At 52.8% G+C, this 22,594-nt stretch overlaps 1 protein-coding gene and 1 long non-coding RNA gene across 6 annotated transcripts; one reads left to right on the forward strand and one right to left on the reverse strand.

Annotated features, from left to right (window-relative positions):
- Positions 1–4,312: 4,312 nt before the first annotated feature.
- Positions 4,313–19,601, reverse strand: LOC121075581. Of its 5 annotated transcripts, none has more exons than XR_005823036.1 (6): positions 19,388–19,601; positions 17,343–17,443; positions 12,929–13,058; positions 9,007–9,094; positions 8,504–8,541; positions 4,313–7,733 (listed from the first exon to the last, which is right to left on the reverse strand). It is a non-coding gene; the product is annotated as an uncharacterized LOC121075581 (long non-coding RNA). The 5 variants fall into 5 exon arrangements; XR_005823033.1 differs by lacking the exon at positions 19,388–19,601 and having other exon boundaries at positions 4,313–4,541; positions 5,669–7,733; positions 17,343–17,521; XR_005823034.1 differs by lacking the exon at positions 19,388–19,601 and having other exon boundaries at positions 4,313–7,698; positions 17,343–17,521.
- CAV3 (caveolin 3) lies at positions 17,041–22,471 on the forward strand. Its single transcript, XM_040569001.1, has 2 exons — positions 17,041–17,488; positions 20,581–22,471. The coding sequence occupies exons 1-2, from the start codon at positions 17,375–17,377 to the stop codon at positions 20,920–20,922; spliced, it is 456 nt and encodes a 151-aa protein (XP_040424935.1). The 5' UTR covers positions 17,041–17,374; the 3' UTR covers positions 20,923–22,471.
- The last annotated feature ends 123 nt before the right edge of the window (positions 22,472–22,594 follow it).

Consider the following 22,594-nt stretch of genomic DNA (forward strand, 5'->3'; position numbering starts at 1 on the left):
CTGTGAGGTGTCACGGATGCTCTCTGCCCCCAGAGCAGAGGGGACGCACTCCCTCCCTGCCAGGCTCCCAGCACTGCTTGCCCCCCGGTGCCACCGCTCACCAGCGGCCACCTCCGCACCCCTCACGCCCGGCAGGAGCCTGGGGAAGGTCGCTGCTGCCCCTGGGTCTGCCAGGAGACCTGCCCCAGGGCCTGCCCCGCACAGCAGGAGCGGCCGGCCAGGCGCAGTGCCCCGATGAGCTGCGCTCACCCAAAACCTGTCCGAGATAAGCTTTTCTGCCCTGTCCCATTTTATCCCAGGAGTAAAAATAGCTGGGCTTTGTTCCTTTGGGTGGGTACAAATCCTTTCCAGTGGCAATTTGCCCACTCCAAATGCGCACTCCAGACTATTTCAAGCAGTAAAAGCAGGTCTTTGCCAAGTCCAAGTGCTAATCCTTTATCTGCAGCTATTAAAATACTATCATTATTTAAAGCAGAAAAACAATGCTTCTTGCCAGAACCAGAGTTATCTTTTCTTATCATTAAGTCACGAAGGGAAGAAGTAATAAATATAACAGTGCACCAAAAAATGGTTGTTCTAACAAGTAAAAATAACTCTGTCAGAATAGGTACACAGAGCAGATACTTATCCAAAAATACAGACCTGAAGATAACAATTCGGTGGTTTTGAAATGAAGGCTTGCTCTGGTGTGTGCCACCGCAACACCAGGATGCTGCAGGGGGCAGCAGGACCAAAGCACCAGTCAAGATTCATCAGCAATTTTCATGCTTCGTTTAAGGTTGTCCATGTAGAGATTTCTTTTATAGGCTAAATCAGTGGTTTTCCCTACGAGCAGAGCCCCCACCTCAGAAAAGATCTGGTTATAGTTTTGCCACCGAGCAGCCACAACTCGGTGCGCTGGAAGTCACGTTTGCTTCCATCGCCACCCCCTGCGTGCTCGGGGCTAACCTCTCCGCCGCTTTCTGAGGAGCAAACAAGCAATGCTGGGAGAAGTCCTGCTGCTCCTCTCGCGCAGGGGCCAGTGCCAGGACTGCTGCTCCTCTCCCACCCCTCCTCTGCCTGAAAAGTCACAGCGGGTGGCAGGGATGGCACGGGGATGGTAGAGGACGGCGGGACACATCTCCGCCTGCCCCGCTGGCAGCGTTGCTGCTGGGCACCACCAGGGCCAGCAGGGTGCCCACCTGCAGGAGGGTGCTTGGTGCTCTGCGTGCTCACCTCACCCTCCCAAAAGAGCTCCCCGAGCGGCATTTGCTGCATCTAATGCTCCCACTAACAGAATCTTTTCCGTTGCTTTTGCAGCGGTGACAGAGCCGCGGGGGATGCGCGCAGCCCAGCGCGCCCTGAGCGCACGGGCAGCGAAGGGGGTGGGCGACCTGCAGCTGGCCCCCCGCAGGACGCCGCGCCCTGGGAGCCGTGCGTTTGGCCAAATCCCACCCACAGCCCGCAGCCGGGAGGGTTTGCGCGCAGCAGCGGTGCGGCGGGGCCGCGCCAGGTGGTGCTGCGGGGCCGCGCCCCGTGCCCGCACCGCGCCGCCACCCGGGGGCTGCCCCGGGGACCCCCCGGCGCTTGGGTTCCGCACCCTGCGGCACGCACGGAGTACCTGAGGGCACCCGTCCGCCCGGGGCGGGACAGAGCGCCGAAATGCTCCGTGTCGGAACGGCCCCGACGCTGCCCGTGACCGCAACCAGGCTGTGCCGGAGCTGGGTGAGGACGCGGAGGTGCTGAGCGACTCGGGACCAGCTGCGGCAACAGGCAGGCCGCGAAGCCCCGCGGACCCTCGGAGCACCTCGGGGCCTTCGGTCCCCACGCCCGTTCCTAAACGCATGATGGAAGATGCGAGCTTGGCTTGTCTGCACCAAGACGAGCCCGCTAGATACAGAACAAGCGTCAGTCGAATATTTAGGCTGCTCGCTTTCCGTGTCTCGTTAGGTAAAATGGAAAATCCTGTAGGGAAAGTCATTTCCAAATCAAAGGCTGAAATATTTTGATAGAATCAAAATTTCCCATGCCCAGATCCTCCGTCCCGTACTTTATTGAACCAAAACGAAATTCTAGTTAAATCAATCCAATTTGACAAAATATTTAAGGCTGGCAAATCCGTTATCCAACTTTTTTTTTTTAATCAAAACACCTAGAAGTACCTCTATTCACCAGTCACCCTCACGAAAGTTTCTCCTTCACTTTCTTTAAAGAATCTATATAAAAACTTTTTTAAAATAAAAACTATTTTATAGGAATACTACCAGCAATGCTTAGACCTATCTTTAAAGATTCTCAGCCTATCAAACTTCTCCACTAGTACTGAAGATTTTAATTAAATACATGAACAAAAGTTTTGAAGTCCCAGCACCAAAATTTCAATTCCAACTAAATACAAATGTAGGGGAACCTTCCCAAAGGTCCCCTAATATTTCATTAATGACATTTTTAAAGACAGAATAGCCGTATCTGTTTAATGGTCACAAGGGAAGGTGAAACATCCCAAAAGCACTGAACACTGCAGCAGCAACAGAACAGGCACGATCGCATTTCAAAGCTGGGCTGAAGCATCCCTGAAATCAACAGTGCCCTGTTGACTGCAGTGCATTTCACTACCAGGACTCTGGGCTTACTTTGCCCTCTTCCATTTATTGCTTTAGCTTAATCATCGATTGATTCTTTTTTTTTTTAATAAGACTTGAACACTACTTGCCACAATTACCAGTGGCTGTGTCAGCAAGTCAAGCACAGCTCTCCACACACTGCAGAGCAGCAGCTACAAACCTGCCTATAATCAGTTTTGAAAGATGAAGGCAAGACCTGGTGCACAGTGTCATTTCAGTATTCAGACCTGCAGGGTATAGAGCTGTGAAGGAAGCAAAAGAAAATTTGCAGTCATCTTTACTGGAGTGTGGCCACCACCTAAGTGGGACTGCATTTGACCCACTGCGAATACCTTAAACCCAAAGCTTTCATTTGCACTGATCCAACCACTTTAGAGACAGCTGGGTCCTGGTACAAGGCCAGGCCAATTTTGGCTCATAAGGTCACATATTTCTTGCACAAGTATTGCTATGGAAGGACAATTTTAGGACCTGTCTCCCCATCTTCCTTCACTCAAATGCTGAAGAAATTGACACCCGTTAATAAGAGCGTTCTGTTGCCAGGTACTGGCAGTGCCGAGGCTGCCTGAGGTCTCGCTGGGATGCGGCAGGGATACAGCCCGGCCCTGCAAGGTGCAACCCATCCTCACTTCTCCTGACTTCCACATTTGATAGCTCAGCAGCTCTGGAAGTCATGCCAACAATGTAGATTGACAAAAAAAAAAAAAAAAAAAAAAAGAAACAGCATTTGGCCCGAGTCCCTCCAATATTTGTTTTTACTATAAAAGGAGATTGGACTGTAGATGACACATGGGCTAGCTGATTTAGTTACACAAGTAACCAGGAAAACAGTGTTATGTTTTCAAAAGTCCTTTTCTGCTTCTGACAGTTCAAATTCTTTCTAAACTTCACCTCAGGCTACTCAGGTTGCTCTGTATCCAGACCTGAAATTACGCTATTTAAATGCTAATGAGCACAATCTCACTGCCAAGCACTGCTCATCACTGAGCAACTCCATCCCATGGCCACCTTCAAGACCTTGTCAGGAAACCCACTTCTGTGGTCTTCCACACACCCCAAACCAGTGTCCTTTCTAAAGGACCACAGGCACTTCGGAGAGGGCGATGCAGCAGGTTGTGGCTGGGGATTTCCACGCAGCTCTCACCCACCCCTGTGGCTGCCTCCATCCCATCCCTCCTGCGTACCTGGGCCCCTCTGCCCCCAGCGCTGCTAATGCCCTGCAGGCAGCCGGGATCGAGCCCCGAGTTACTGCCGCAGCCGGCAGCGCTGCTTCCAGTGGGTGCTGGGCTCGGATCCTCAGCGGGCTGCCGTTGCGTTCATTTTACAGACATTTCACAAAGACTAACAAAGGATTAAAAAGCAAAGCATCAAAAGCAATAGCAGCAAAAGAAGGATGGCTGGGGGTCTAATCCAGAGCAACATGGAGCATTCCGGGAGCTTGGCCTCAGCCCCTGCTACTTTCCGAGCTGGAGGTTGAAGCCAAACTGTCAAATTTCAAAACCAGAAACCTGGAGCTGCAGGGGGCATTCAGATCATCCCTAATAGAGTAACAAATATCCTTGTTCCCAAGAAATGGGAGGTAGGGGTGGAAGCTGAGAGCGTTCAGACGCCAAGCCCCCTCCGCAGCCACATGTGGCCCACTCCTCAAGCTCTCCTCCAGCTGGCCACCAGCCACAGCAAGCTTTTGAAACACAAATCATCCTCTTGCCTTTGTACCTGCAGCCCGGCAGCAGCACCGGTGGAGCAGACATCACTCCCTTGTCCCAAACAGGAGTTGTCCCTGTTGTCGGAGAAAGCCAGTCTCAGTGCACAGTGAGGAAGCCCATGCACGTTATGTACCTGTGTTTCACCTCACTCAGCACCAGGAGAAGATCAGGTTCAGCTGTATGGAACGAGATGCAGCTCCGGTTGGGCATCGGTCCACAAACAGTTGTGAGTCTAGCAAGAAATCAGAAGCACTATCTGTGCGTAAGGTGTCCCCGCTCCCCCAGATAGTCCACCCGTGCATTTCACTGCGGCGTGGTGGTGCCACCAAACCAGGAGGCAAAGGCCCACCAAGGGCACGGCCGTGCTTCCCAAAACATCGTGAAGTCGCCAGGTGGCCGTGGCCTGAGGGGCAGCCCAATCCCCACCACCCTGAAGCAGAAGAGGCTCCCCAGGGTGGGGAGGACAGCCACCACCTCAGTCCTTGTTGTGGGACACGGTCCTCCCGACACCCAGCGCCTCCCCAGGGTGTTGAAGCTCATTACATTCTGCCCTGCTCCCGACAGATAGACAAGCAGACAAAGCTTTCTTGTGCATTGGTCCTCAAAGTACCCATAGAATAGCATTGGAAAAAATCTAACTGAAAATGTCAAAATGGCATTTTTGATTGCTCTGCCTAGGTGGAGGAGGGGCAGTTGCAGCCAACAACATGACAAAACAGGCATGAGCACACAAAATATTCACATGTGTATTTATATTTGCCTGGGAAAGAACCGTTGGAAAATGTTACCCTTCTGCTTATAACCACTGTGTCCTGAGGATGCATAATTTTGGCTTTTTCCAAGAAAGGGCTCCAAACCAACAGTAACAGCAGGGCTTCAGGCTGTTTTTCATCTCCAAGGGACGTGGTTTAGCTCGCCATAGACTCCTGCTGGTAGGTCAGGAAGGGCAGCTCATCCCCGGATGGGACTGCGTGCACCCCTGGACTTCTCAGCTCTCCACCCCTGCTGCAAGGACCGGTGGCTAAATCTCAATACCCACTGAGATCCAGGCTCACGGCGCTGACCTTGGCCAGAACAGGGACCTGCCTGCCCCTTGGGACCCATGGCACTGCACCAGGTACCACAGCCCACCCAGGGAGGTGCATTTCAGCACCCCCCTACCCTGCAACATTGCCTCCAGGCTCTCCCTTCCCAGGAGAAGACACACAAACAGACGAGAGGAGACCACGCACAGCAGCTGTCAGACTCGCTCCTTCCCCTACAAGGAGACAGCTGGAGCCAGGCCCTCCCTCTCTGCAAGGGAGCAGAGCAGCGTCTCCCTCTGGCACAGGTAACCTGGGCACAATACCAATGTGTTACCTGCGGCGTTACCTTGCCCATCTGTCTGATGCCCAAGCGGCCTTTGCAGGCTCCCTGGGGCCGCTGCACGGCACTCTGGAGGCTCTGGCGCACTTTGCTCGCTTGTTTTCTTCAGGGGTGTGCAACTTTTCCCTTTCCTCTCCATATCTAAGTAGAAAGGCTTAAATGATGGAAGATGTCAATCTTTGCGGTGATAAAGCTTTCTCACAAAATTATTTTTCTTATTATAAAAACAAGGGAAAGAATAACATTTATTCAATCACATGGCTATTAGAGTATCTATTTTTCTGGTATTCTGGCACTGCTTTCCCTGAAGACTGAGTTTTCTTCATGAAATACCAGCGAGTCTTGGACATGACTTTAGAGAGCACCAGAAATAGTGTGTGGAAGAAGAAAAGCAGCATCACTTTCTTCCACTTATGGATACTGGTTCCAATGAGGGATTGACACGCACAGACATAATCCCTTTTGATTCTCACACAGCTGGGAGCTTGTTAGACCCTCTTCTACTTTTTCTTCCATCCAGACTGTTGATTCTTCCACTCTCTCTTTTTGCCCATCTTTTCACTCAGCTTCAGTGTGGCTCACTCAGCATTTTTCCTTCAGCACCTGCTGAAGGCTTGGGCCTAGTGAAGGCTTGTCTCCTTGGGCTCAGACGAGGCCACCAGGGCGCCACATCTCCCTGAGGTGCAGCCCGAGGTCAGGGCAGACATCTCCTCATCCAGGTTGCCCAGCTGCTCCGGGACCCTGGTGGGCTGGCTGGAGGGTTAGCATATGCTTGAACACACTTTTCTATGGGAAACGGCACAAAAGTCCATATTAATGTCCTTCAGGCCTAAATGGATTCAGCAAAGCCTCTGTGACAGCTGGAAGGCTGCTCAGGTCCAGGACTGGATCTGATAGCCCTGAAGTCTCCTGTCCATTGACACAACCCCATAGCCCAGCTGCCCTGTAGCTCGGAGCTGATGGGTCACCTCAGCTACCAGCATGGGCACTGAGGGCTTACGTGGCTGCAGGAGGTTCTGCCCTGCACCAACACCAGAACCCAGCCCAGCTTTTCCTACATCATCCTGTGACCACCAAACTTGCTCCTGCACTGCTGAAGGCAATGGCAAAGCTCCCATTTGTCCCAGGACTCTTTCAAGAAAGGTTAAATTTGTGCACAAGGATTGTCCAGCTAAGTCTAAGCAACTGCCATGCTGTGGTTTGAACAAGGGCACACTGTCACAACCATTCACAATTTATATGATATTGTCAGGGGAAAGTCTATGAATATTAATTCAGTTACCTCTGCTGTCATAAATAGCCCTAGACAGCCAACACCCATAAAAATGCAAATAGTCCTCTGTTAACTCTTGGAAAGCTCCAGCATAAAGCACACTCACGGGCTGGTGGCACTGCCAGCCCCTGCTGGAGCTGCTGACAGCCAGTAGCCTTAGTCATGGCAGATACAGGGTGCAGCACGTCATGGGATTTGGCTTTTGGATACTTGAAGACAAGAAAAAAGCTGACAGCTCTTCCAGCCTTCACCATCTTGTCTTGCAGCTAAAATGTTCCTTTTAATAGAGCACAGCTTGGTTTGTAGAGCAGCTATCCATCACAGAGGTCTAGAAGAGAGTCGTGGGCTCTGAAGCAAAAATTAAAACTTAGACAGAAAAATAAGTCATAAAAGAAGCAACTGCTCCAGTAGCTACAAGCCAGCCAGGTCCCCAGCCATGTCCAGCACCTGCAGTTTAGACCATGCGGACTCCTGCACCAGACCTGGCCCCACCAAGCACCGCGTGCCCCAGCCCGGCTGAGCCCCTCACTGCAGCAGGGGCTATGGAGGGGACACAAGGGCACGAGGCTCCAGCCCCAGGCCCACCTCCGGCCCCTGAACAAGGAAGCATTCAGAGGACTGAGAACGTGCTACATGCAGCAGCCGATACGAGAAACTAGTGCTGAGCACTTCTGCAGAACTTTCCACTGGGACATCTCCAGAAGGTCAGCCTTCAAATGCGGAGGTTGAAGAGCAGCGGGGGGAAGATGAGCTGCAAACCAAAAGGACAGCCCTGATCCAACAAAGCTGTAAGATAAAGACAAGGAAACAAAACAGAGTATTTCTTCTATTCCTCCTAAGAATCTGAAATAGGGTAGGTTTAGATTAGATATTCGGAAGAAATTCTTCACTATAAGGTGAGGCCCTGGCACAGGTTGCCCAGAGAAGCTGTGGGTGCCCCATCCCTGGAGGTGTTCAAGGCCAGGCTTTGGGCAACCTGGTCTGCTGGGAAGTGTCCCTGTCCACGGCAGGGGTTGGAACCAGATGGGCTTTAAGGTCCCTTCCAACCCAAACCATCCTATGATTCTCCACTTGAAGATCTGATACACATCTTTCGTTTTGCAGTTCTTCTTTAACAGGCACTGGCAAAATCACCTGGTTTCTATAAGTTCTGAAGGGCCTCGTGTGCCCTGTTTACACTAAAACAATACAAATTAGGTACTAGGTACTGGCTATGCTCCAGTGGACATGAGAGCATCTGCATTCCTACAGAGTTACAATGCTTCCTCCAAAGATTGAATTTATACCCACATCCAAACTAAATAAATCATGTACCACAGTCCCTAAAACAACTCACTTATCACGCTTAGTGTGAATAATGAAATGTCATAATATTTGTTCAAGACATGTGGTTTATTTTGTTTTCAATAACTGAGATTTTGCTGAAAATACGGAGGTAATGCTTCCTCTGTGTTATCTGGTATCTCCCAGAGGAAATGTGCTTTGCATTGACGGGGGCTGCAGAGGAGGGAGTTACCTGGTACCCAGCCTGGCCCCACAATGTACCCTCTACTCACTCAGCAGACTGAGACGCAGAGCAGGTCTCCAGGCAATTCTGTGAAATTAAAGCAGAGCTGGAGGAGGCAGCACCAGCAGCATCCCCGCTCTCCCCACCAGAAAGCCCCCACCACAAGGTGCTCGACCCTATAGGTTTTGCCCACTGGCCCCACAACCCCAGCAGCACCCGCAGAACCACAAGCTCCCGCCTGTCCCCACGCAGCTCCTCTCAGTCTCCAGGCAGGCTGGCACAGCAATGCTGCAAAGGGCTATTTGAATTCCCCTGCTATCATTATTTTTGGCACAGAAGCTTCTCTGAGTGCCCGTGCTGCACAGCTCCCACGCCAGCCTGTGGCCGAGGTGTGTGGAGACGAGGAGCCGCCAACATGGCCAGGGCAGCCACAAGCAGGATTCAGCTGCTCCCCGGGAATGGGGAGCTCAGCACAGCCAGAGCAGCACCCGCCTCCGCCAAAGCCACCTCTGCCCTCCTCTTCCTGCTCTGGAGTTCCCACCACGCACCCACCTCCACTCGCACGGCCCGGAGCACGCCAGCGTTGTTGTTTCAATTGCAAGACCACGGGCAGGTTGCAAGGGCACACATCACATGTAGGCTGATGGATGAAACGACAAGCTGGGAAGAAAATACTTACAGTGCTATCATTTATCAAGGGCAGAAATTAGAACATAACTGACATCAGGCTCTAGCAATAACCACCGAGTTTTCGTTTCCACTCCAAAACCCATCTTCCCAAGCAGTAAATCAAACCGAAAATCATGAACTATATTGGAACTCTGAGATATGTCTGCCTTGCACTGGGATAAGGTATACGCCCGGATCTCTCCTGCTGCAGAGTCCTTACCTTCACCGCATGGCAGAAGATGCTAAGTTTTACAGTGCAAGTGGCAACAACTTAAGCCTCACAGGCAGGGGCATGCAGCCATCAGCAACCAGCACGCAACAGCCAGGGGGACTCAGGGCCAGACCAGCCCCTGGCCCTCTGCTGCTCGGGGGGGTCCTCACTTTTGTTGTGAGTAGTGCTCATCCTGCCTGCAGAGCCCACCCAAGTCCTGCCATCCAGCCTACTGGTGCCACAGGAACCCCACTTGCACATTGACCTTGGCTCTAAAATCGCTATTTTGCGGGGAGGATAGGTTAGATGGGAGCCCGCATCCATCCCAGTACTTAGACAGGCACTGCCAGGCAGAGGGAAGCAGCGACAATGCTGAAGTGTTCTGTCAGGACAAGAACAGAACAGGGAAGAGCAGCTGAAGCCTTTCACGTGCAAAGCTCCCAGCGCTAGAAATAGGCTTCTATATTCTGCACTGTTATTAAGAGACTAACCCCCCTTCCAGGGCTTGAGAGGATGGTTTTATTTGTAGGCATTAAGAGCCTCTCGGACATGCCACAGCCAAGCAATATCGATCAACGCTGCAAGCATCGCCCTGCACGTCTTTGCACTGACATCATCCAAAGAGCAGCGTCATCTCTTATTTATGAGAGGTAACGTGCCCTGCTTTTCAGGTTTGCATTTCAGTTTTGGCTGCCTTGTGCACTACAATTCGTGTAGGGTTTTATTCATACAAAGCCCAACTTAGCCTAGGTTCTGTCAAAGAAGGACTGAGCTTCTGAGCCCTGGTCTTTGGACCACGCTGCCCCTCCATGGCATCCATGTGCACACGAGAGAGCGCCGTAAAACCTCCTGGACTGGGAAGGGGAGATGTCAGCCATTCCTACTGGAGAAGCAAAGGGGTCTCCAGACACTACAGGCACCAGCACGGCTAGAGCAGCACACCTGGATGACCCGGCCAGACACCCCACAACACCACCCTGCAGCCTGCTCACCTCATCGTACCGCTGGGAATTGCCCCGATCTCACTTGGACAAGGAGGGCAAAATGCTTGGTCTCCTCCCTCTCAAATCTGTTCTTTGCTGTCAAAAATGTCAGCCTTGGAGGAAACTGGAGTCCTAGAATCATCTGTAAGACCTTCCTTTGAGAGCAGCAGGTTTGCTACACCCAGGAGAGGCCACAAGAAGTGCTCCAGGTCTGTTCTCCCAGCCTCCTCTCACATCCAAGGTGGTCACTGTGGTCCTCCAGTTATTTAAGGGCTCGTACCCATGAAGGAGCAGAGCCAGAGTTGCATGTAGGGTCTGTCCTTCCAGCGCAACAGGGCTCTCTGCACCAAAAAGAATACAGGGCTGAAGAATGAGAAAGGAGCTTGGGGCAACCCGGGACAGGAGCCGGCCGCCACCATCACATCGAGCCTGACGAGCTGAGTGATACCAGTCCCAGCTCCCCGCTGCACATGGAGGGCTCTTCCCACTTGAGCTGGCGGAGCTGGGAACCTGAATTTGACTTGGCCTTGCTGGGGGAAGCGGCCCCTGAGCGCTGCTTCGCACCAGCTGTCAGCGAGCTCCTGCAGGAACGGCTGCCCCGGTCTGTCAGGGAAACGTTTACCTATTTTAACAACTGCAGCTTTGGTTGAGCTCCACATTGTCTTGGCAATAGGTGCTGCACACAAAGCTAAACGATACAGGGGATCCAGACAGCAAAGTTAGCCAGTCCTAAACATTCAGTGAAAAAGCAGTGGGACACCACACGCCGTCGGTGCTGCCAGGCTTGCCCAGCTGGCTCCCCAGCCCACGCTGCATCCCAGCAGGTTCAAAACACTGCAGGTGCCCGTGCATTGCCACAGGGGTGTGTGCTCCCACGAACAGGCTTTGGAGCTTGAGCTGAGCCCAAGTGAGCCCCAGTCTGATGGCTCAGCCCAGGCACACTCGCTTTATTCTCACCTTAAAGCTGTGTTGCAAAGCCCCTGTTTAGGGTCGTGTTCTTGCCAGCCAGCCAGTTTTAACTGCCCAGTTTCCTATTGCTTTCATCACAGCTTGATGCAAAACAGCCACCTCATCAGTGACTGCAATCTTCTGCACACCAGCGCTGTCCTCCCTCATTACCTGACCCCTGATCTTACAGATTGCAGCAATGCATCTCTTTGCTGGAAGGGCAAGCATTTTTCTACAGCTAAATGTTTTTTGATTAAAGAAAAAAAGAAACAATAAAGCCTTATACACCAGGATAAGTAATAGCCAAAGGCAATTTTGGACCCTAGTTCTAATCGGCAGCACACAAACTGGTTAAATCTGATCATAAGACTACCCAATCGGGTATGTCACAAGTGATAAATCAAGAAAAGACTCTTGCTTGATAAGGCAAAGCCAAGCGAAGCTATTTTAAAATGAAAATCCAAAGGAATTTAGAGTGCTGGTGTGAGAGAAAAAAGAGCTGAGACTAGGACAAGCTGTAAACACAGGCTGATGGGGCTGCTCCCAGACAGCCCCTGTGCCCGCAGTGGAGGAGGGGGGACACCGCAGGACCTCAAGTTCAGGAGGAAAGGAAGAATTTCTGATAGCAGATCATATTTCTACAGTGCTTTCCCTTCTCTAGCCCCCCATTGCACAGAAATAGGATAGGTGATGGCTTCATTTGAAGCCAAATGCTCAGAAGTGAAAGGATTTTGGCAGTCAGGGCATTGGCCCACCTGGGACCCTGGTTCCCAAGGCAGAGCTCCCCCTGCTAAGGCCGAGCTTCAGACCGGACACACCAGGGTCAGGCAGCTCCTTCTCACTTCACAGAGAAGGAATGACATTAAGTGTGTGTGCCACAGCCGAGCCTTCCCTTCCCACTCCGTGCCGTGGGGCCCCACTACAGGTAACACAGTACCTCCACCAGGACAGCACACCCCCTGTCCGCTGTGCCGCCAAGAAGTTCGGTCTCCTGTGCGAGCTTTTACAGCACAGATGAGAATGCAGAAAGACTAGGTGTTTGTATACCCACGAGGGCACGAATTTGATATTCATAGGCTTTCTCTCTCTTCTAAAGGGCAATCTACTTTGAATTGAAACAAACTAAGACGACTTGAATGATAAATGAATGTTTTTCTGTACTTCCACCTCAGTGAAATTTAATTTTAATTGATATTAGACATGACAGAGCTCCTGCTCAAACTTTTGTTTACAAGCCACTTACTTCAGCTGTCTCTGAAGCAATAATACCATTAAGTCCCTACCCAAAGCATCTCATGAAGTCCCCAGCACCAGCGTGCCGGGGAGCAGGCAGCAGCCCAACCCACGAGACCGCCAGCCAGGAGCTGGGCTCTAGAGCACTCCCAGGGCTGCCAGGTCTTTCACCAGAGGCCTCTGACACCAGCAGCTCCAGCAAGGCTGGATTCCTGCTCCGTGCTAACAGGAGAGGAGATGCGGGCAAGGTGCCGCTTACGATGAAGGGGCGCTCTGCCTTACAGCCCCCCTGAGAGGGGAGACCCAGCAACAGAAGGGAAAAGCAAGGTGGGCTGAGGCCTGTCCCTATCGTTTTCTCACTTGGAAGGACACACAACTCCCTAAAGTGTTCTCAAGCTGACCACAAAACATGCATTAATTTGTTTCTTACCTGAATCTTTTGTTCCTCCTGTGCATTTTGATCCAATTTGTTGGCTTCAGTAATAAATATTTCTGTGCACGAAACAAGGTGTAGCAATCCTCACACAGCAAAGTCGTCGCCTGCACTTCATTCCGGTGTTCTTTCAAGCCAAGGAAAGAAGACGAAGAGAGGAGCAGGTGTTGGCAGATCCATGGGCCAGGTGTGCAGGTTTTTTGCACCCAAGCAAGAGAAAAGCATCCCCAGTGCAACCAAGACTGCGCACACATTCGTCTGCCAGTGGAGGAGACCCAGCCTCTTGCTTCTGACTTAAAGCAGCACGGTGGCAATGTACAAGAGAAACCGGACAGGCTCACACATCACTACCACTCTCAGGCTCACATTTTCAGGGAGAAGTAGCACTAGGGAATGAATCACTAAAACTGAGCTTTCACCTGCAGCAGAGAGGAGCTAAAGAATGCACATGGGAAGGAGACACAAAAGGTAGCTTTCGTTTTGCTCATTAAAAGAAAAGATGAAAGGAGAACTCTGCTCCAAGCACTGAAAACAGGAGCAAGCCCTTATGCTCAATCCCATCTGGCAATGCTTCCCACTTGCTCAGAACAGATTTATCCATTTGCTTCCCTGTTACACACACCAAGCTGAGCTGCAGGATGAAAAGCCCTAAGGTCAAGACTTGTTCACTGAATCTTCCCTCCTGCTTTAACCGAAGGGCTAATTTACCAGCACCACTTTGTATTTGGCTTTCCTCTCTCCTACAACATACCACATGCTCTCCAAGGACTTGACAGCAAAAGCTCCCAATTTCTTCTCTTTTACTGCTCACTGAAATTCTAGTCTATTTATTTTCATATGAGCTTTGATTTCACATGAGCCAGCTTTATTTCTGCTTTATTCTTCTCTGCTCTAGAGAAATATATTTTACTTGCTGGCTCTAAGCAGCAGATTATTTTTCTGACCTCTAGAAGGCTTCTAAATTCACAGCACCAATCCTACCAGCCCACAAGCTACCTTTGGTTTTGATAATCTGTTTAGAAAAAGAAATACACTCCTACAGATCAAGTGTAAGGCTAATCTGGGGGGCAATGGTCACTGTTTCTGCAGAGAGAAACCTGTCACAAGGCTTTCCAACAAACGTTCCCGAAAGGAAAAGTTTGAATTTCAGTGAGGCTGGGCTGCAGCTCCATCAGGTGCCTGCAGACACCCAGCTATAGCACCAGAGATGTATGGAAAAGCTAAAGGAACCATACCCCAAAGACTCGGAGGTAAACCCAGCATTTCACAGCACCCGTGCTGGAGAAGGTCTGTCAAGCAGGGAACAAGAAGCAACCCCATAGGAAAGCCCTATTATTCAACTAAGCTCCAACAGTGGAGTCTCACGTCCTAAAGCCTGGCAGGTTGGGAAGGTTTTGGGCGCAGAGGACCAAGCCACGTGCCTGAGCCCTGGTTCTCTGCTAAGCTCCAGACTGAAACAGTGACCACAGGATGAGCTGAGTGACACCTCCTCCTCTGCCAGAGCTACGGCTCAAAGCCCAGGGCAGAGCTGCTCCCAACAGGAAAGGAACCTGGAGAGAAACAAAGGTTCAGCTGGGCACAAGAGGCTCCGCAGCTGCGGTGCAGCTCTTTGGGGCAGGAGCTGTGTGCTGACAGCAGACTGCTCCCAGGCCTCTGTGCTGGGGGCAGCTGTGCCCAGAGCATCCACGTGCACCCAGACGCAGCAGATGCAGACTTTGACACGAGCCTGAAGCCCTTCCCCCCCTCCCAGAGCCAGCCAGACGTACCGCTGTGCCCTCAGCTTGCCTGGAGCCTGGGCACGCCAGTGCAGGAAAACCTTCAAGTTCTTTCAACACGTCTCATCTACATCCATCCCCTAGGGATCAAATCTTTGCTAAAACTTACATTTCTTTACTGCCTATACTCAGCCATTGAACTTCTGGCTGCCACTAATTAGCAACGAACCAACATTACTGTTAGCCCACTGCAGACTTTGGGCACCAGAAGCTTTTACGTGGTGACCCACTCCCGATCTTCAAGTACTCAGAGATTTATTTATAACCCCCGTGGTGAGACAGAGTATTCTCCCATTGCTACCTGAGACAGCTTCCTAGCTGCACACTAAACAAGTCGGGTTCACATATTCCTCCTCCCACGCCCGAGACACCAGAGCCGCGTGCCTGCGTGCAGGCAGCCGAGGAGCGGCCCAGCCCCAGCCAAAACCAGCGCGTGACTCACGCCGCCAGGCACCCGGGGGACAGGGCAGGACACGGGGCTCAGAGCAGGAGCTGCACCCCACCGCCGGCCCCAGCCCACCCTCGGCAGTGCAGAACCCCCGGGTGTGCAGGGCAAAGCCCCTCCACCCGCAGCAGCTGCACCTCCTAAATTCGGCGCTGGGTCCCGGCCAAGCCAGCATTGCTCTGCCGGGAGATGGCTGCTACTCAGCTCATCGACTCTGCTCCTGGAGCCCCCGCACACCGGCAGCACGTTCCTTCAGCCCAGAGAAAGGGAAAAGCAGCTTGTTTTGTGAAAATACCTCTCACCGTCCGTCCTGAAGTTCAGCTTCAGTAAAAGCTCAGCCACAGCAGCAGAGGTGCCACAAAATCTCTTCAGGGGGGAATTCAGCTGTGACAGAGCAGTTCTGGCCTAAAAGCCAGTGCCCAAGAGCCTGCCGTGCTCAGGACACTGGAGCTGCCCCTACACAAGGTTACATCAGGCTGCCTGCGCCCAGCACCTCGCTGAGCCGTTCTCCGCACTAAGGGGAAAGCTGGGAGGCAGCACACATCTGCCTGCGCCCCACGGACTGTGGGAGCTGGACACACGCTGCCCACCCACTGCCCGTGTGAAGAAAGGGAGAAGCACCCACACACATGGACAGCACGGCCAGCTGTGGGTGCTGCCCTGCAGGTGAAGCCCCAGGCAATTGGCAACGCACCTTTGGGTGCTCGCATCTTGTCCTTCCCCAGCAGAGAGCACTCAGTAGGTGCCAGCCCCGAGTGCTCCCCTCCAGCAAAGCGACGTGAGTGTCACTGCCCACAGGGGGTCATGCTGCCAGCCTTTGCATGAGGAAGCACTTTGACTCAAAGACAACACCCTAAGCAATTCCCAGTGGGAGCTACCACACACACGATATTGCCATTTGACACGTGAAACAGAAGGTAAAGAAACAGGGCTCAAGAAAACAACTCAGAGACTTGCATCTCACAAACATTAACATCTGTTTTTCAACGCAAAAGCAGCTGACATCCAGACCAAGCTCTGATGAACCTTTACATACCTGAGGCTGCCTTCAGCACCCAGGCCCAGGGCTGTGTTTGGGGCAGAGGCAGCCCAGGGAGCCCCGGCACACAGGGGTGCACACCCCAGGTCCTGCTGCAGCAGCTTCTCCCATCACGTCCTACAGCACACTGCTGTGGTCTGCACGACGAGACACCCGCAGCCCTCCCCAGGCACCGGCCCTGCCCGCACAGCCCTGCTTCAGTCCCAGAGCTGCCAGTGCCCTCTGCACCCTCCCGACACCCCATGCTACGCCAGCAGGTCGCCCCCCAGGCTTCTCCCCGTGGGTACACCCACCTGCACAGCCACCCGCAGCAGCACGAGGTGCAAAACTGATCCCAGAGGAGCTCGGTGTTCCCTGGAATTAAGGTGTTTACAAACAACTGATTTCGCAGAAGCCGTGTGGGTGTTTTTTCACAAAGCCATTAGTTTAAAACAAACCTACAGTCATCAAAGCAGAGCACTGAAGAGATTGATGAGGATTATCGAAACAGCATGAGATAAAAGAAACTTCTTTAGCACGCTGAGTGGCACGGTGCCTGGTGCCCGTGCAGGAGATCCCCGACCATTAGAGGTCTGTGGGTCAGCCTGCTGGCTTCCTCAGGTCCCTCTTCATGGAAGGGCCGCACCAGAAGGAATTCAGGGGTTACCACAAGGCCTCTCCTGGGCTTCCACAGGGACCGGGGCTTCTTCAGGTGGTATTTATAGGCAGGATTCCTGTCTCCCCAAGTCCCTTCAGTTACAGATTCATAACACACATTTCCCTCATAAACAAGTGCTTCTCTCAGGCTCCCAAGGCCTTTTGCTCCCACGTGTGCATTATTTCTCCTGTGCAAAGAGAAAATCCCACCCACATGTCCGGGCTGGGGCACCCACCCCTAGGGCCACACTTGCAACATCGAGGGCCACCACAGGAGCAGCTGGGGGGCACCAGCCCCAGCACGTGTGACACCCCCCCCCCCCCCCCCCAGTGACACTGCTGGGGCTCTCCCCAGCAAAGCCCCTTTAAGGGCTGCTCGGGGCGGTGCGGCATTAATTTTAGCCTGGAGTGCAGCCAGGGGCACGCGGGGGCTGCAGGGCAGCTGCTGCAGCGCCTCCGCACCCTGCCCTCCCCCGGGCCCTCCCCCTGCAGAGCCCCAATTTCGCTTCTTTTCACCCGACGGGTGCCAGCCTGGCGGCAGCGGAGCTATGGCAGAGGAGCAGAGCGAGCTGGAGGAGAGGATCATCATCAAGGACCAACACACCAAGGAGATCGACCTGGTGAACAGAGACCCGAAGCGGATAAATGAAGATGTTGTGAAGGTATGGCTTTAAGCCCTATTTTTGAGGAGCATCTTTCTTATTGCAATAAGTATATGGGTATCTTCATTCCGCATTTGGCCTGACTTCAGCCATGGCTTTAAGTCACTGGCGCACGTGCCTCAAGAGGAGGCAGCACCTCAGGTGGCAGCGAGGTCACCTGCTGCAGGACCCCCACCCTGCGTTGCCAGGGACATTCAGATGCAGGCTGGACACCCCCGTGGGGTGCACAGCTCCAATTAATGCAATACCCCTGATTCTTTGTATGTGCTGTGCAACTCCATGGGCTGCAGCTTGAAAATTATGGAGGCACCCTCATTCGTAACAGCAAGTGGAAAGCCAAAAATAAAACAGGCCTATATCACTGATTTAAAGGGAACCTTGGAAAAAAGCTACTTATGATCAAGAGTTGATAACCTGAGTACCAGAGCACTTAGACATGTATTGTCCTCTTTGGAAGACTGTTTCTCCCAGGTGGCAGCACGAGGGTGCAGCAAGCCTCCTCATCTGTTTTTGATCAAAAGGAGTAGCACATCTCTGAAAAGGGAAGCATTTGGGTTAATGCTGACCACTGAAACTTGACTGCTCTGTCAGTCGTGTAATAAGATTTGTTAGAATTATGCCAAAGATAAGTTTGGCCCAAAGGAGGACGGGTGGAGAGGGAAGGGTTTTATTAAAACTGTTTGAGAGATCAAAGTGAATGACATGGGGAGTGACAAGACACCGAGCCTGCTCACAAAGGCTTTGAGCAAGTTGTGACCTTGATCGCACTGCTGAAACGCAAGCCTGCATTTGTGCATTAAAATGCTTTCTATTACAGCTAAAACTGTGGGCACAACCAAATCAAAGTCCCCCAGATGAGCTGGGGCAGTATCAGCCATAGATGGGCACCTTCCGGCAGGGTGAGACGTGCCCGCGACAGCTGCCGGTGGCTCAGTCCCCGAGGCCCTGCACAGCATGTCCCCACATCTGTGCCTCCCCCAGCACTGCCTCTGCTCGCACGGGGCCGTGGGCAGGCCCGACAGCAGAGCTGGGCCATGGGACCGCGGCTTTGGGAAAGGGCACCCCAGGAGCAGAGCCTTGTCACAGCGAGCCAGGAGTGAGGGCACCAGGCCGGGGGCAGCTGCCCCTGCTATCAGCCATGCTGCCCGCACCACAAGGATGGGCTCCAGCGTGGCTCGTTGCCAAGTGCTGAGCAATGTCCTGCCAGACCTACCTGCTCACTGCTCGCAATGCCACCAGCTGCCCTGGGCAGGACGTGTCAGGGCACAGCAGGCCCTCCCTAACCCCCTCACACCATTCCCCCATCCCACCCCTTCCCCTGCCTTTTCCTGCCACAGCTCCAAAACCCCCAAGAGGATTTTGAAGCTCACCAGCTTACGTGACCACAATACTTTTTCAGCTTTGGAAGCTTTCAAAGCGTTCACTCCAGCTACCTCGCATTCTTTCAACCTTAAAAATAGCACCGAAGATAAGGCTGGGCAGGGAGAGGCAGAACCGCCAGGCCCTTACCCCTGGGCACTGCCACTCGCCTGCCTCCCTCTGCAGTGGCTCAGAAAGGCAAAGCCTCTGCAGCGAGCAGCAGCAAACTAGAAAATGCCCTGCCCTTAAAGTCTTAAGGGCCTTTAAATGCCCTTAAAGCTTCGCAGGTACAGAGGCAGGCCAGGGCAGGAAAGCAGACTCCGAATCACAGAATCATCTAGGTTGGAAGAGACCTCCAAGATCACCTAGTCCAATCTCTGACCTAACACTAACAAGTCCTCCACTAAACCATATCACTAAGCTCTACATCTAAACATCTTTTAAAGACCTCCAGGGATGGTGACTCAACCACTTCCCTGGGCAGCCTATTCCAATGCCTAACTTGCAGGCAGCAAGGTTCGCCCTGCCATAGAGTCGTACCTGCACACTGAGGTGTACCAGCAGGAGCTGGAGACCCCAGCACAGCTACAGCAGGGGCACCAGCCAAGGAGGTTTGGCAGAGCTCTTAAAGCCTCTCCCTGGACACAGCCATGGAGCACACATGCAGCACCCATAGGTGCTACCCTCTGAAGGCACTGGGGCAGAGCCCACGCTCAGCTCACAGTTCAGCCTCTCTGCCCCATCTCCCCTCAGAGCCTCTTCTGATACACTGGAAGAAAAGAAGCATAGGAGAAGAGACTCCTCCTTTATAGCCTGCTGCTCCCTTCATTAATTGATCCCCTGATTAGCTAATCAGGCAGTCGGGCAGCTGAGATCTGTCATTCATTGCCAGCCCAGCTGGGCAGTGGGGCTGGGATGCTGCTTACCAGCACCCACCAGCCTGGCTGTTAATTCATAATCCATGTCAATATTTGCCCAGCATCTCTTGCCAATCCCAGGAAATTAAAGATGATACAGAATTATTTTACAATCAAAGTGCTTCCAAAACCAGAAGGGATATTGCAGTTTGACAGACAGGTATAAACAGACACATTAGCCTTACCAATGAAAGGTCATGCTTTTTTTCAAGACAAATAGCTTGGCTCGTGCATTCCCTAAAAATGAGTTACATCGCAATGAGATCTCTGTGCATAGTTCAGAGGCTTTTAAGAATATTTGTAATGCAGAGACACTCCCAACGCATGCATATAACACCATATCCCTGTAAGGGCACGGCCAGGCTGATGTCTCTCCCTCTTCAGGCAGAATGCAAACAAGCTGAATTGAGTACCTTGCCTCCGAATATATAAATAAGTAAACCGTAAATCAAGAGGACTGTTGGGGTTTTATTAGCACAAACCACCTTCCTGCCGAGCAGGCAGCCCATGCCTGAATGCTAAAAAAGGGTAGGAACGGGCTCTGGCTTCCTCCAGAGTAAACACATCCACGCACATCACCGTTTCGGAGCACTCGTGGCCGGCCCCAGCACCTGTGAGCATGGTGCGCAGCGTGAGTGCCGCCAGCCCTGCCCCGTCTCCTTTGGACTTGGGCACAGCTTCCTGGCACACCGGGGTCTGTCCCTGCTCCGGGGGCTGCGACCCCACTCCCCCTCTGAGCTCTCCCCCCGCGTGGCAGCAGCTCCCTGACCTCCCGCTGCAGTCCGCGCTCACCCCCTGCCTCTTCTCTGCTCCCAGGTGGATTTTGAAGACGTGATAGCTGAGCCAGTGGGAACGTACAGCTTTGACGGTGTCTGGAAAACCAGCTACACCACCTTCACCGTCAGCAAGTACTGGTGCTACCGGCTGCTTTCTGCCATCCTGGGAATCCCCCTGGCTGTGGTCTGGGGCTTCCTCTTTGCCCTCATCTCCTTCTGCCACATCTGGGCAGTGGTGCCCTGCATCAAGAGCTACCTGATCGAGATCCAGTGCGTCAGCCGCATCTACTCCCTCTGCATCCACACCTTCTGCGACCCGCTCTTCGAGGCACTCTCTAAGATCTGCAGCAACATCAGAGTTGCTCTGCGGAAGGAAACCTAGATCTCAACAGCTGCCCCAACCATCGTGCTGCACCGGTTTCCTGAGCAACTCGCGGCCTGCCCACCTCGGTCACGCTGCCACCTCACCTGGGGGACCTGCGCAGCACGCAGGAGGCTGTGGCACAGCTGGCTCTCGGGACTCTCTCCCAAGAAGGAGGCACACCAAGCTGCCCCTCGATCCATCCTAAAGACAGCAGTGGCAGCAGAACCTGGCATCATGCCCTGCTCCTGCAGGAAGGACCGCAGCATCCCCCAGACCACAACATCCCCCAGACCTCAGCATTTTCTGGACCTCAGCATCCCCCAGACCTCAGCATCTTCTGGACTGCCACATCTCCTGGACCATGGCCCTGGGCCACCACCTGCAGCTGCAGAGCAGGGAGGGAGCAGCAGATCCACCAGCATGCTACCAGCTGCCCCACACAGCCCTGCCTGCTCCATCTCCTCCCTCTAGCATAACCCTAAAAAAAATAGTCACATATGAATTATTTGCTGCAAATAATTGTTGTGAAAGCTTCTGTATTAAATCAGGCTGCACAAAAGGCTTATGGATAGAATAGTGAAAAACAAAACAAAACAAACAAAAAAAAAACTCTTTTTCCCTGTGTGTTCCCATTTCAGCAGAGCTTCAAAAAGCAGATCGATTAGTGTATGAAATGCTGTGTCTGCCTCCTGAGAGGACGTGAAGGGCTTGGGCTGCCGACAACTGCACAGCCACTCGTGGCAGTTTGATGCTCACTGCTGAATTACAGAGCAGCGCTGTGCCTGTGGGCAGGATGCCCCTGGGAGCACCAAACACGGGGCAGCTGCGCGGGTGCTCCCCGCAGACAGACAGCACCTACAGAGCGGGCTCGCCACGGGGAGCAGAGGGAGCAGACGGATCCCACAGACCCCCCAAGGAGGGGACCCGGCCATGCCCAGCACCGGGGCTGGATGCTCGTGGAAGGCACGGGTCACAGCAGCCCATGGAAGGGCGTTTGCCACACACCGTGCCGCAGGGCTGCCAGCGCTCCTGGTGGGCATGTGGGGGGCACGGGACCCCCGGGCACCCCCAGCACTGCCCCCATGTCCGGCTGGGGCCCAGCCTCCTGGGGGCAACGCGGCGCTCCTGAAAAGGGGGAGAGGGGAAGGGTACAGTTCGGAGCTGTGTCCTCCCCTGGGCTGTCAGTCAGTTTGTTTGGCCCGTCTTCCGCAGAGCTGTGTTTTAACCGTGAGGCGCTTTGTTGGCTCTGTCTTTAAGTGCTTTGCTGAATCAGGGCCCAGGAGGTCTCATTGTTCAGTTATTATTCTCAATTGTATTCATGTGCTTTTTTTCCTTGGCTTCCAACAAATACTTGAAGCCAAAGTCTCTGCTAGTGCTATGCCAAGGACAAGGAAGAGCCAGATTTTCTATTGGTGCTCCTCCAGTGACTTGGGACTGTGGACCTTCGTTATCCCACAGCAACGTAGCACTGATGCTCCAGCAACACCAGGCCTCGAGACGGATAGAGGTACACGCAAGAAAAAAAGATATCTAGATGTTTGTAGGGAAAAAAATGTTTCCAATAACACTTTACCACAAGCATTTTTTAAAGCTTTTTGAAGGAATAAAAATAATTAAAAACAATGTTGGAATTACAGTCTTTTTAATTTTGTTGTTGCTGTCCTAGTAGTTCACATCTTGAACCAACCCC

This window comes from Cygnus olor, chromosome 10 (genome assembly GCF_009769625.2).
Source record: "Cygnus olor isolate bCygOlo1 chromosome 10, bCygOlo1.pri.v2, whole genome shotgun sequence".
In the NCBI taxonomy this organism is placed as follows: domain Eukaryota; kingdom Metazoa; phylum Chordata; class Aves; order Anseriformes; family Anatidae; genus Cygnus; species Cygnus olor.

Coding starts and splice junctions, on each gene's coding strand:
- CAV3 (XM_040569001.1), top strand. CDS start 17,375: ATGGCAGAGGAGCAGAGCGAGCTGGAGGAGAGGATCATCATCAAGGAC. Junction 17,489..20,580: donor TAAATGAAGATGTTGTGAAG/GTATGGCTTTAA, acceptor CTCTGCTCCCAG/GTGGATTTTGAAGACGTGAT.